Source organism: Betta splendens, chromosome 6 (assembly GCF_900634795.4).
Source record: "Betta splendens chromosome 6, fBetSpl5.4, whole genome shotgun sequence".
Classification (NCBI taxonomy): domain Eukaryota; kingdom Metazoa; phylum Chordata; class Actinopteri; order Anabantiformes; family Osphronemidae; genus Betta; species Betta splendens.
This window is the reverse complement of record NC_040886.2, coordinates 14,288,990-14,303,642: the sequence shown is the minus strand read 5'-3', so window position 1 is coordinate 14,303,642 and position 14,653 is coordinate 14,288,990. Positions and strand designations below refer to the sequence as shown.

The 14,653-nt window shown below is 47.5% G+C and overlaps 1 protein-coding gene and 1 long non-coding RNA gene across 3 annotated transcripts in view; one reads left to right on the top strand and one right to left on the bottom strand.

Annotated features, from left to right (window-relative positions):
* The window catches only part of pde3a (phosphodiesterase 3A, cGMP-inhibited), a 47,462-nt gene extending 45,401 nt beyond the window's left edge, over positions 1 to 2,061 (bottom strand). Inside the window, exon 1 of one of the 2 annotated variants that reach the window (XM_041071328.2) lies at positions 549 to 2,061. In XM_041071328.2, the coding sequence (XP_040927262.1) occupies positions 549 to 1,424 (876 nt within the window). In that variant the 5' untranslated portion in view covers positions 1,425 to 2,061. The remainder of the gene's footprint in view (positions 1 to 548) is intronic. The other variant, XM_029154791.3, reaches the window with a different exon arrangement.
* On the top strand, positions 955 to 4,610 carry LOC114857889 (uncharacterized). Its single transcript, XR_003786288.3, has 4 exons — positions 955 to 1,092; positions 2,365 to 2,464; positions 2,718 to 2,819; positions 2,972 to 4,610. It is a non-coding gene; the product is annotated as an uncharacterized LOC114857889 (long non-coding RNA).
* The last annotated feature ends 10,043 nt before the right edge of the window (positions 4,611 to 14,653 follow it).

Sequence of the window (14,653 nt, the reverse complement as noted above, 5' to 3'; positions counted from 1 at the left end):
TACGAACACAGAGGCAGTGATGCAGCAGCGGCTTCAAAATCATATGGGGAAAAAGGTTGGATATAAATAATTAGGGATGGGATGAATCACCCACACCACATCCCCACCTTCCCTTCTCCATCAGCACGTTTTAAAATAGTCCCTCCAAATGTGGTTCTTCAATTTCAAATGACAAAAGGAGAGCTCCACTTACGACTGCACTACATGTGTCTACAGAGGCATCATCTTCAGTAAAAACCTGCACAAGTCAACAGTTTCTTAAATTGAACCCTGACAAAAATATATTTTTAAGTAAATATAATTTCATGTTTGGCTGTGGATCCACGGAATACGTCAAAATATCAGCAGAAACATAATAATAATAATAAGCGTGAAACGTCTCGAGCCTTTTGTTGCCAGCGCTGCTGCACAGCGGGATTCTAACGGGCGTAATTGATCCTGAATACGTCCATCTTTGCAAATTGCCACCGTTCCCTCTTTCCTCCACGAACACCCCATTAAAAGTAAACCAGCGGCGAGAAAAGTTGAACGGGACGTTGACGTCTTACCTGCTCCCGCTGGATGCACGGCAGCGACGTCCGACGGTGCGACTTGCTGTTGGACTGACTGTGTGCCATGTCTGAGGCGATCACAGAACTCGACCTCCTGCGCCTTTTAAACACAGGGACCTCTTCCCTGGACTCGGTCACGGGGGTGCAGCCCTCCTCGCGTCGCTCGGCGCCGGGAAGCAGCCTGTCCGCATGCCTCGCCAGCAGGATGCCCAGCACCCCCACCAGGTACGCCACGTACGGCCTCCAGGCGGCCCGCACTCTGTGCAGCGAGAAGAGCGAGACGCTCCGCACGAGGCTGAGGAAGACGATCACAGAGACGCCGCGGTCGAGCCGCGCCACCATGAGTGAGCCGGCGAGCACGCAGGCGAGCGCGACCGCGGCCGCCGTGGCGCAGGGGAGCGGGCGCGCATCCGCCCCGTCCAGGAGAGACCGCGCCGCCGCCTCGCCCAGGTGGCACAGGGTGAGGAGGGAGAGGGCGGTGCGCGCCGGGACGCCGCCGCGGACCGAGTACACGCCGACCCAGAAGAAGGCACACGCGAGGGTGAGGAGCGGCGAGAGCGCGCCCCAGCAAGTTTGCAGCAGCTCCGCCGCGCAGCGCGACGCGACGTGGAGTGGGGACGAGAGGCCGCCGCCGGCTTCGGCGCTCCGCTCCGCGCACTTCACCAGCAGGGCGAGGAAAAGCGAGAGCGACCCCACGCACAGCGCGCTCCGGAGTCTGTGGGAGCCCCACGCTTTCGCGAGCGCGAACCTCGCCCACGACGCGCAGTCTCGGGCGCGGCGCGGCGGGGCGCCACGTGTTTTGGCGTAGCCGTTGCGGTCCGGTGCGCCGAGGCTCTGCGCACCGGTGCAGTCAGAATCCGCGGGCATCGCCATCACTCATGGCAGATATGAAGTATGAGGAAGTCTAGAATGCCGCCGCAGCAGCGTGGTCGTGGGACAGGACGTGAGTTAGTGACAAAACAAACATAATTCGTCGTACGCACAGTTAAAAAGTGCGGCGAACAGGCACGGATGTCCACGTTTACGCACGGACGAGGTGCTGCCGTTTTTTCAGGTGCGGGCCATTCCGTGACCGCTGGAAAACGAGCCCGGACGACAGAGACGTCGGACGCTGCGCGGATCTAGGGCACCGCTTCGCCGCGCACACGCGCCCCGCGTTGCCCTCCTTCGTGGCGCGCCGTTTCCCTCGCGTCTGCCGTCATTCTCCTGGTTCGGTGGCTCCACGGCCCGGTTCGGTCCGTGCAGCGGCGGCGGCGGTCTGTGCAGGACATCAGTGCCGCTCCGGGAACGCTCCCCGTGTGCGCGGATCGTCCGCCTCCCGGTCTCTCCCGGACGCGTAACGGAGCCCCGAAGCCGCGGGGCGCGCGTCCGTCCGGCTGTTTGCTCGGCGTTTCGAGGGACAAACGCGGTGTTCTGCCACCAGCCGCGAGCCTCGGCTCATTCACACCCCCGAGTTCCGACTTCACACAGGGAGCGGGATAATGTAACGTGAAACCCCAAAGCCTTGCTCAGCCCAGCAGGCGTTGTCCTCATTAGCTCTGACTTCTACGGAGATTGTGCCTGTTTTCAATTCACTCACTACCTTATTTTTTTTATTAAAAAACAAGCCACGCTCTCCTAAACCGCTCTATTACACTGTGTAAAATGGGGTTGACCTATATTTTACGAGTTTATCTCTGAATAGAATAATGTATTAGGAAAAAACATTTGAGTCCATGTTCATTCTCTGGGTGTTTTTTCATTCGTGTGCTATATTTTTATATTTTTGTTTGGTTGAAGCTGAGCTGGTTTGTTATGAATTCATTTTTAATAGAAAGCATCTAGATGCTGATGGGAGAAAGAAAGGGGACCTCTGCAGTGAAATCCCCCTAATAGCTCACTGGGTGCCGTCCAGCTTCACTGCGACTCACCAGGTCAGTGAAATATTCATTCCAGTCGATGTGTCACTGATGATGTGTTGCATTACGGTGCAAGAGTTTCAGCTCTGAAAGGTTGGTGTGCAGCAGAGGGTTCACAGTTCAGGAGGTGCACAAATATACAGAAAAAACACAAAGAGCTGACAGAGAAGCATCATATTCACAGTCGCTGGACCCGTGGCGATGATGCTGGTGTATTTGAATTCTTAGCCTGTTTTTTTTATTATTCCTGCACTCATCCCCACATCAGCATCACTCTCTCAGTGGCAGAAAACAGAGGCCTGGTCCTGTCCATCACCTCTCAAGGTGCCGGGCACAGATTTCAGTGTTTCACACAGGATGCAGGAGACAAGTGAGTGCAGATCTGTTCAGCAACATCTGCTCTTTTCCCTTTTCATCACAACCCATAGGCAACTTCTAAAAATATGTTTTCATTTCACAAGTGACAGAAACTCTCTCTCTCTCTCTCTCTCTCTCTCTCTCTCTCTCTCCCTCCTCCTCTAGTGTCTAGCGATGCACAAGCATCTGTCTTCCGTGTAGATGTGGTGGTTACACTCACGCTGTGTGACATCGTTGGTCATCCTCTGGATGTTAGAGTCAATACATGTGTGGGGCAAAAGGATGCCCAAAAACAACAATATCTGCGAGGTGACGTCAAATGAAACGGCTCGTGTTATTCTGGCTGGAAACGTCCAGTCCAGATGTGTTGTATCTGGAACAATCCGCTGTTATTAAAAGTGAAAACCAACAGCTTCCTTTCCAGAAGGTTGTCAATGGCCAGGAAGTCTAAAGCCCATCATAACCCGCGTGCCTTTCCTATAGAGCCCATCATTTCCTGGTCCGGATGCGGTGTGCAGCCGATGAAGATGAATCACCTCAGGTCTCTGCAGTCGCGTTCAGCAACTCGGGACACGATCATTGCACCAAATGAGTCAGGTGTCCTCACCAACAGGTTCAGAGGCGATTCTGAATTACCGGTAGGAATGTGAACGCCCCGGGGGGGCTCTCTCTGCCGTGTTACCCTATTTGGCAACGTCACGGTCCATTGTAAAGGAGGAATCCTTTATGAGGAGCCATTCACGGGACATCTGGTTTGGATGTTGCATGGGGGGCAGTCATGTGACCTGCAGCGGCCTCTGGGCTTGTGGCTGACAGATGGGATCTATACATGAGCCTCAATTTCCAAATTCATTTTACAGCGCCAATAACATTAAACCACGTCATCGCGCAGCCTCCCCAACTTTGATCTAAGTTTAGAGTCCCATCCGATTTCCAGAGTTATGGACACTTTGGAAAACGCAGGAGCGCCATAGACGAACATTTTACACTTTGGAAGGAATTTTAGCTTCAAACACTGTAAATCCCACCCACAGACTGGACCTGTTAGCTGAAGACAAGCTGAAGCGATCACTAACAGACAACAACACTAAAATAACACATTCTAACTAAAAACACTCCAATTAAAACATATTCCAACTAAAAGAACCTTCAAGCAAAAATGTCAGTAGAGTAACTTCTGAAATCCCACAAGCTGTGACATCATCAGCCAATTTAGCTAATCAATTAAACCCAGTTGAAGTAAATTGGAAGTTTGTTCCATGTTGTGATTGACTTCTCCCGGCTGCACAAGTTGCACAAGAGCACGTTTAATTTATGCTCGATATCAGTAACTACTGTATACGACTCTACACTAACGGCAGCTGTTTTAAGTCACTGCCAATGAATTTAACAGGGCACAAACGCAGACTGAGCAAACGTTATTAGCTGTACGTTTACACAAATCATTCTAGACATTTGACAATTATAGATGTGATTTCAAAGACGCAGGAAGTGAGCAGTGGAACCAAGTGCTAGAGAACAGTTGACATTGTGTTTGGCAGCCGTGCACAGTGAGATCCGCCGCAGCGTTTAGCAGCCGACGCGGCCGAGTTTCCACCGAGCCGCGGACGCCCCCCGCCACACGGGCCACCGGCACCGTCCACGCAGAAACGCACGTCCGGAACCAGCCTTCGCTACCGGCCACTGCTGGAATCAACACGCGCTTCGGCTCAACATTCAAACGCACCATTGGTTTTTCCTCGTCTTGGTTTTTCTGAAATTGACAATTGAATTATTATGTTAATGCACGACTGTACAAGACAAGTGACTTCATCACTTTTCTCCCATTTGTAATGTTTTTAACCATATTCCAACTCCCCAACAGGCCTCAGGACGCAGCATACGCAGGCTAACAGGGCCCGGGTTCTAGAGAATGATGGGAAAGAATATTGGGAGTGAACTAGAGGCGGGTACTTAACTCACCGGCGTGGGCGGGAGAGCCGCGGGCGAACAAACAGAGGAAGCTGAAACGCCGCCTCGGATGAATAATGCAATTGTACGGTTTGCGTGGGAAAGAAGCCACGCGTTAGCGCACGTGCATGTGCACGGACGCCGGGGAAGCTGCATGCGCGCGCGTGCAATGGTTGGGGTCCAGTTCGGAGCCGCTGGTCCGTCGCGGCTCGCTCAGGCCGCGCGTCGGCTCGCTGCCACGGGACGCCGTGTTCGTCTCAGACACCAGACACCTGCTGGAGCCGGGGTCGATGCGAACGCAGGGAAACCCGGGGAACCGGTGCGACGGATCTCTGCCCGCGTCGCTCTGCAGAGCACAGAGTTATGTCTTAAACCTGTTCAAATAATGCTAAATGGAGCTGTAGCTGGTGCTTGGTCGCACCAGGAAGCCCACGGTAATTGGTCTGTTTGTTCAGGACGCGCCAGGAAAAACACTTGCCGTCCACCTTGTGTGAGAGGTGTCCAGCGCACAAAAGTCAGCTTTTATATGAGCATCTGGGCCAGACGGGAAACGCCAAGCGAGCTGACTAATCACTTTGAGTTTTTTAGACGTCAGTTTACATGTTTTCCTAAATTCGAGGAATGCTGTTGGGAGTTCAGGCTGTGAAACAGATCCTCAGACTCTGGTCACTTACATTCACGTACATTCCTATTCTCATGAACCCATTCAGAATTATTCAGTGTTGTTGAAATGTGGTGCTCAGTAATGTCTTGTTCAAGGACATTTCAACAACGGCTCAGCTTTCAACGCATCAATGTCTGACTCCTCGACTGACGCGCACACACTTCAATAACCTGAAATGACCTTAATAAATGAAGACCTGGGATCTTCCTCCTGGAAGCGTTTTCATAATAATGACCCTAGACCACTGACATTTTCAAGACTTATTTTATTATCAATAATAAAAGGTGACTGGGACCTTAGGCAGAAGCAGCCTGTGCCCAGTAGTTAATGACCTACACTTAGCAGATAAAACCTCTTCCTTGACTCGTGGGTGCACATGCTGTATTCCACATCCACATCGATTTATACTATACTTACTTGTGCATCAGAATCAAGATCAGAGGAGAACATAATATTGTCCGAGCTGTAGGCAGTGATTTAGTGACTCTGCCGAGGCTGACTGGCCACTTGGTTCTCCTGGGGTGTAAATATGCTATGGGAGAATGTGTCTGTCTGCTTAGGGAGGACTGCACACGCAGAGGAATCTGAAGTACATGCTACTGGGTTTTCGAACGCCAGACACAAACAATCATACAGGATGGAAACCTAGCGAACAATTTAGGGTACCACTCGGACTCAGCCAGCAGCTGTGGGCTCTCAGTGAAGCATGCGGGTCAACTTTCCTCGGCTCCGGCCAAACCCTCCAACTGCTGCAGACCCACATGAAAGGCCGCTTTTTTCGGAATCACTTGTCAGGTGATTTACTGCAAAACACAATGTTGCTCTCTGATGAACCGGGCCGAATGAGATTTCAGCTCACGGCTACTGAAGCTCCAGTAGGTCATGAAGCGTTGACGCACGCGGGGACGTACGACAGGCGAACTGGCAGCGAAACCGAAGGGAAGGAGAGAAGACAGGACAGACTTCCTGTCCCCAACGAGGCGGCGGCGGCGGCGGCTTGGCCTCGGCCCAGCTCCGTCCCTGCAGCTCGCCTTAACGCGGCTGGCCTTCATCTCGTCCGCTGTATTGAACTCTATTTGGGAAAGAGGCTTTTAAGCTGCCACGCTTCCCCCCCCCGCTGTTTGCGCCGTTTATCCTAGTTGTCATCACAGAACATGGCGCCGGCACATGTCAGGCTGTTCCCGGAGCAGCGAGGAGGAGGAAGCGATCCATAAAGCGCGTGGTCCCCCAAGAAGAAGGGGCCAATTCAGGCCTCCATGTGAAAACTCTCATTCTGCCTCGTTGTTCCTGCTCTATCAATAACGTTTTATAGGAATCACCTCCGGGGTCGATGCCCTAAACAGGGACTTTTAAGGCAACATTTTTAGCTCTTAAATTGAAAATAGAAAACATCCCTACCTCTTCACATTCTCCCCTCGTCAACTGAGGAGGAGGGACTCGACATCTCCCATTTACAGCAGCGTGAGGCCAGTTGTGTAGACGGCACCAGATTTTAAAAAGCCCTATTTAGTCTTCCCAGTGGTGGTTTGACGTCATTTATGGAGGAAAGGCTGCATTAAGTAAACTGACAAAAATGAGAAACCTCTCTAACAGCTTACGGTTGTCATTCTGTTAAGCCCAAGCATTGTAAACATCAGGGGGGAATCGGACATGATCCTTGCCACACACGACCCTTTGCTGAATCCAATATATGCGCCAAGTTAAGTTTTAACGGCGCAGAGCTTTAATAGAATTAATTATTTACCTCAAAGGACACAAAGGAAATTCTTCTTTAACCATCGTATCTTCACACCCTGTTATTATCTCACAGATCTGAGCCAATACATTTAGCATGACATTAAACATCATCAGTCGAACGCCATCAGTGAAACACTAATAATCAACTTTGAAGCTCCAGATGTGTAGAAACAGACGCTACAGCCTGTGTACATAGTCTTGTTTTCATGAAAAAGGAAGCAAATGTGTATTTTTGTAAGTTGCCAGCATGTATTTAAAGGAAAATAGCAAAAATTTAACTTCTTAAAATAAAGATCTAACATTTGTCCTCCGCTCGTTATTCGATGGAAAGCGCAGACTCGTTTTTTGTTTATTGCAAAAGAGGTTGTGTTCAATTTACAGAAGGCACACAGAACATTACCCGGTGTCAGGAGTGTTTATAAGAGCCTGGTGCACAGACACAGTAGCGGCAGGTCCTTCGTACCCTTTAAAGGCGAAGTCAGTGGAGATACGCGTCTCTGCTGATTGAAAGTGTAGCACAGATGTTATATCGGTGCAGATTGTCCCAACCTGCAGTGTAATAATGGAGAAATGTACTAGTAAACTATGCATCTGCATTTAGTTTGCTTCTATAGGTTTAATGGGGCAGAAGACATTTAATTATGGACATTTTAGTATGGTTACATACATTATGTTACATGTCCTCAACTCAAAGTTACGTCCCCTCAGACATTCTATGGTAAATGCTGACGCTAAATATAGAAAATGCCATGTTGTCAAAAGTCAATGACACAGGACCAGTACAGAGTAGAACCCCCCACTGCTTTGACAGCAAGGCTCATTCAGAGCTGGACCTTCCTTACGTTAAAGTCTCCACTCCTCCAGCTGTAGGTTGCTCTTTTTGTTGAGCGTCATTATTTCCCATATTTGTGGGTTCCACGGTGTTGGCGCTGCTGCAGCAGAGCGGATGCTGCTTCCTGCCCTGAGCTGCTGCTGCTGCTGTGGCCGTGGAGGACGACTTTCATGGAGGACAAGTACGTTGATCTGCTTACTGGAATTTATTGATTGGCGCTAATCAGTCACCGTGTTTACAGGGACAATCTGATGCTCCTCAGTCACAGTGACATGAAGTCTTATAGATTAAATGAAATCAATGTTACATTCAAGTCTGTGTAGCAGTAAATAAATATAAATTGCCAAAACTCTGCATTTTTGAGTTCATATATTAAGATCAGGGCTGTAACATGGTCATTTAAATGTCTGGAATCCCTGTTGTGTTTTCTGTTACTTGCTGGAATGGTATCAGCCTGTTCACTATTCATGCAGCTGGAGCCTCATGTTCAGATCTGTTTTCCTTTTTTTGCGTCTTTGAGTCCTGTGACATAAAAAGCATCTGATGTTTCTGTGATGGGAACTACACTGACAACAAACATGAGAGACTTTAGTCAGGACGCGACTCATTGTCCCAGTTTACAGTGGGAGGAGAGGTAGTGTATTTCCTTTTGCCTTGACCAATATCTGATGGTTTAACTTTTTTAAAACAGACAAGCCATTACAACTAATATATAATTCAGACATCAACTCAAACATTGTGGGCCATGCAAAGAAACACTACAATTACTGGCAATCTAAATAATATATTCAAAGACAAGCTGATGGGAACTGCTGAAGTGTGTTTTTGTCCCTGTGGTATCAGATTAAAAGTTTAATGACTTCCAAAGGCCCAGGTCATTTCCTGTCTGTGCTTCCTGGTGTTCGAGCCGGTGCGAGTTGGATTTGGACTTCCCCTGCAGCTCTCCACTCCGCTTGGCCTCAACTGGGCTGGTCACAGGGGAGACGGCCTCAAACCAAACCCGAGCACCAGGCGCAGGCTCCGATCTAATCTGCGCTGGGCAAGAAAACACACCGGGGCTCTGGTGCACGAGGCAAAAAGACAGCTCCACGTACGCTCGCACTCACACACAGTTCTGTTCTCAGCGGTTAGATAAGGCCGACGCACTAACGCACAGGAATCCCAGATAAAGCCTATTAAGGCAGCGTATGCCCAAGGATGAATGTGAGCAACGGTAGCAGAGCAGAGATGAGAAAGCTAGTGGCTTCACACCGTGCATGTGTTTGGGACTTTAGCTTTGGTTTGTTTGTGAAGCCGAGCACGCGTGCATCACGTCGGACCGCTTCACCGCATGGAGCCAACAAGTTCAGGAGCTTGAGTTGCAGAAGTTCCCGCTGCACGAAGGAGGAAAACAGCAGCACAGTGGGCTTTACTGATATATTGGCGTCATATGATTGCATTCATTCACCTTGAGAGAAAGCACACAATGTGACAAAGGAGAGCGTGCACACGGGAATATTCAGCGTCACATGCAATGATGTTGTGTGTAAAATGTTCTCAGAAGGGTTTGTTTGCAAAGATGATATAGTGGACAAAACAGCTCGTGCACAGCTATGGAAGAATGGGTTGGTAATAAATGGAACACGCACCACCTCCTCCATCACTCCATTTAATTCACTTGTTACCTGTAATACCTGATTGTAAGGTCTAATTTTTCAGTCTTGTCACATCAAATTTTAAATCTTTAACTGCAAATAAAGCAGAGACTAAAGCGTTTTTAAAGGGTTTGAAGGGTTAATATTATTATTATAATCATAATAATAATATTTATTATTATTAATATTATTATTAATACAATGACTTTATCCTTCCTCTGTTCTGTATTCTAGGAATGGTGCCTCCACACGCTAAATTACTGGACACCATTATAACACTATTATAACACTTACATATTGTGAGTGTAAGACATGATAACCACAGATATGTATCTGGTAAACGTCCTCCTTCCGTCTTCTTCTTGTGGAACCATGATCCGTACTTAACCCACTCCAAAGCCCATACTATAAGTGATCTGCTTTTAATGTGAGCGAGCTGATATCATGGAATAAACTGCAAAGCCACCAAAGAAATCTAAACATACTCTGTAACTTTAAAGACATATCATTAATTACCAAGTTCTAGAACATTCTGATGTTTATTATTCTTTTGTGCTTGCGTCGTTAGTTTGGTCCATTTTTATTTATCCTTCTGTAACTATAACCAGCCCAGTGTTCTGCTGCAAAACAGAATGTGTGCTCAGTTCAGTCAGCCTGTATAAATAAAAGAGGAACAAACGGAAATAAAATTAGCTGGAGGTACAATAATACAGGGAATGGTAAACGCTGAATGCATCAAAAAGCTGAGCAGGAAATCAGGAATATTCACTGTCTCTCCTGCTCATGGAACAGCAGAGACGGCTCAGTCCAACAAGGGGCAGTGATTCTGTAGTGAGTGAACAGAGCACAGAGCTGAGGTTCTACATCTTCAGGAGGAGGACAGCTCTCTTTACACAAACCTAATTGCTACTTTCACAGAAAAAAATTATTTATATACACAATATACAAAATGAAGAGTCGAGGACACACTGAATGTCTGCACTTCAACATCAGGAATGAGGACCCAGAGATGTGACTGTTTTGACTGTTCCCCCGTTTGTCCATGTACATTTTCAAAATAAACATTTCAAACATTAGCATTCATTTGTGACCTTATAATGTTTTTTTATACGGAATCTAACATTTTCGTATAAATATCTCTGCTACTCTAAAACTCATATTTAGTTGAACAAAATATGCTTATTTAAAAAGTTAAAGTTGTTTTAAAATTGCGTACCTGAAACGCACACCCCTCTTGATGTTGCCCTTATAACAATAACTTAATTTGAAGCTGTTAATAATGTGTTGTTGCATTTAATTCATTCATATTGATTTTGAAGAAACAAGTGGTTAATGATTCTTTATGCTAATACTTTGTATTTGGATCCTTTATGGTTGCTTCACCTGTGTACAAACCAGAATTGGCTAATTAGACTTGTGTTTCAAATAAATATTAGAGTAGGTCCATTTCCATATTGACCAAGTCAGTGCAGAGACGTTTTCAATTTAGAGGTCACCGTTAATAGAGTTCTGTCAGGATTACCAGGACTTAATTAAGATTAATTGTAGCATTTATTGCTCTCCACTTAGTGTATAAATCAAGTGTGACAGCATAGTATTGAGTGCAGCTCTGGGGTTGGGGGCTATGACCACAGTGAGTTGACATCCACACACAAGGCCTCCCAGCGCAGGTGCTTTTAGGCTACAGGGATTTTGACAGGCTCCATTAGCCAACACTTGACTCCGACATCGAGGAGTGAACACAGACTGGAGCTCCCAACCCCCCCACACCCCAAACCCTCCCCACCCCGTCCTGTTTACCTTTCAGACCACACCAGAAGACATTGTGTCTGTTGAGTTAGACCATGAGAAACGCAATCAGCAACACCTTAGCTAACCTCTATGCTATAACATACAGTAGCATACAGTCTTCATGATACAGGAGAAACATGACGTGTGTGCATCTAACAATTGAAGTGGACTTTCCTATTCATGTATTGTTTACGTTTTTTTTAATTAAAGTAGAATGTTTAAATTTTTTTTGATTATTATTGTTTGTGGGTGGTCCAACATTTACTTTAGTGCTTCCAGTACTAGTGTCTACTTCCAGTATCACTGAACACCCTGGCACCCTGCTGCTCTCTGTCCTCCCTTCTGGATTCTTGGCCAAAATAAGTGAAACGTTCCAAAAGGCCTGTGTCTCTTTGCAATAATCAAGAAAGGACCTACAGGAGTTTAGCCACACGTTGAGGGTTTTTTCTTAAACTCGTTAGCACCGTCAGACCAGTGCAGGACCTATGTCGACTCCGGGCTGAACAGGAGCGTGCATAGGCTCTGGGTTCCTCCTACAGTTCAGAATGTGCAGTAAGGCTGGTGACCCTACACTGCCTGAAGGTACAGTGTGTTTGTATACGTGGCCCTGAGACCGATCAGTCCAATGCTGTGTATGAGCTGTGACCCGTATGAGAATCAGCACTAGATCTAAGGATCCGAGATTACGTATCAACAATTAAAGCAGTCCAGTCCAGTTATCTCCTGCAAGTATGAATAACATGGCTCTGAATTACTGCCCATAAATGATTTTCCCTTCAAAGTAATTTGTCTGGGTTGTTTACTGTTCACCCAAACTCAGTAAGGATCGGCCCGGCCCGCGTGTTAATTATACTCGCTCGGTTTATTTTCTCAATAAGAAAGACAGATGTGTTTTGGTCAACGTCCACAATTTTTCAAGAGTCCACTTCATCAAAGTGTCTGTTGCCGGTCCAGATAATGGAGCTCACATAGAAAACAAACAGGCAGTCCAAGTTTTATCTGCCAGAGCTGGCAGAGTCTTGGCACCCGGTGTCACCAGCGACATCAGTGGCGAGGCTGGATGGATGTGATAAACTGGTGCCTTGAGAGAAAACAGCGCTGCGGTGTATTTAAGGCGATTGCGTCAATGACACAAAGGAACATGGAAGTATTTGATAAATCACATGAAAAATGCGCCTGTTGTTTTTCTCCTTCACGCGTCTCGTGTGAAAACCGATGACTGCAGTTTAAAAGCAAAACGTCTGAAGAAAACTTTGACAGTGATAAAAGAAAAAAAAAATACTTGGAGCCATTTGTTCAGGCAAAGTCGTGCGTAGTACAGACACTTACACAGATATTGTTTCTAATCCTAAAAATTAATCATATAGTCAGGCTATCACTTATAAAAACTACACTATCAAAGGCAGGAGTCAACAATGACCACTTTCATACCATTAAAAGTGGGAGTCCATCATCCAAGTTTATGCCTGCAGCTCCTGATCCAGTTCTACAGCATCTGTGTGCATATCGATCACTGGACTGGATCAGCCACTGAGCAAAACAAATGCAGACATCAAAGATGAGATCATCATCATCATCATCATCATCTGTAACGAGGAACAGTGTTTTCCTCATGAGAAGCTCCAATGAGTAATTCATTAGTTATGCAAGACTATAAACAAGCTCAGTGCTGCACCTATGGACACATGGAAGACATTTTGTCTTAACATGGGAAGCCTTTATTAAATTAAGTGTCACTTCAATCCTCTCCTGGGATTTGAATCAGGTTCTGTTCCTCTCACTGTTAGTTTTCACTGGAGCTCACAGCTGACCTACAGTTGCTGACTTGGCCTTCCCTGACAAGGTTTCAGTGAACTGGCAGAGATGATGGATTCACGTGGTTGCATTGTTTTTCCAACCTCCCTCTTTGGCTGTTCGGACCCTGTCATTTGTAATGGCCCCGCTCCATGTTTAATTCACAGAGCGCGGCTCCGTACAGGAAGGCGGCGTCACAGGCGACGGCGTTTCCACGTTCCCGCTTCAGACGTTTTATCAACACAGAGCTCGGGGCCCAGATTTACGACCCGCGGGCCGTACATCAAGCTGGAGGCCCGTTCGGAGCGCCGCTGGTTTGCCCCCGCTAACCTTAAACGTCAACAGCTTCACCCGCCGTGCTCTCAGTTGCATCCTGACTGTAACACCTTGCTGAGAATGTGCAAACGCAAACGGGCTCCAGCTCCATGGAGTTGCTGCGCAGCACCGTTTGCTGGACGGCTCGGTTGCATCAGAGGAGCTGAGTCTCCACAGCCTAATTAGGCGCTCCAGTAGCGGCTGTCAACACCACCCTCGTGGGCTTCAAAGCACGGGCTCAGCCTTGTGATCTATCTAAATATTTCTTTCATGAAACCCTTGTCATATCTGGGCTGCTATCGCAAAAAAAGGTCAGCGGGAGCGAGAGAGGAGGAAAGAGGAGAGACGGGAATCAGGTGGTGAAATTGAGCCCGACCCCCACAAATCCGCAAATCCAGACCTTCTGTGATACAAAAGCCCCCTTTTATCTCTCCCCACTCCCTCACAGGATGATTCAGATCAATGCTCCACTGGTCAAAAATGTTTGCTGCTGCATCGCTCATCTTAGAATGTCTTTACATCATGAACCAATGCTGATCAAATCACCCTAAAGGGTTATGGGTCATCCTTGTTAGAGTAGCTATTACACTATAAGACCACAGAGAACAAACAAGCACCTAAAGCACCAGCGCCGCGGTCTGACTAACGTACTGGACCAGCAGTCCCTCATAACAATCCACATTCTGCAGGGGAGAATTAGCCTACGTCGCCGGCGCTGAGGGTGGAAAGATGGTCGAGAGCGAGCGCTTCAAACATTCTTGGAGTGTTAATGTCATCATGATGTCCTGACCATGGGTCCGCAAGCTGACAGAGCCTCATCTGCCTCTGGCCTCCAGGCACGCTTGTGGTCCCGCGTCCCCCAAGAAAGCAGCACAGAGAGAAATGTGTAGTTGTTTAAAGGTTACATAAGAAAGTCTTTGGAGGTGATCTATTTGTTATAAAGACTGTGGCAGCGGTGGTGACGGCAGCGGTAACGGCGGTCAGGCGGGAATATTCTAATCATACACTGGCTCTGCGTCTGCTGCAGCCGAAAGCATGTGTGTTAAATGTCCTGAGTCAAAGTGACTGGATGGAAATACAAGATACAGGAATTTAGTTCCAGTAAATATAAAACGCATGAGCGCTACAGT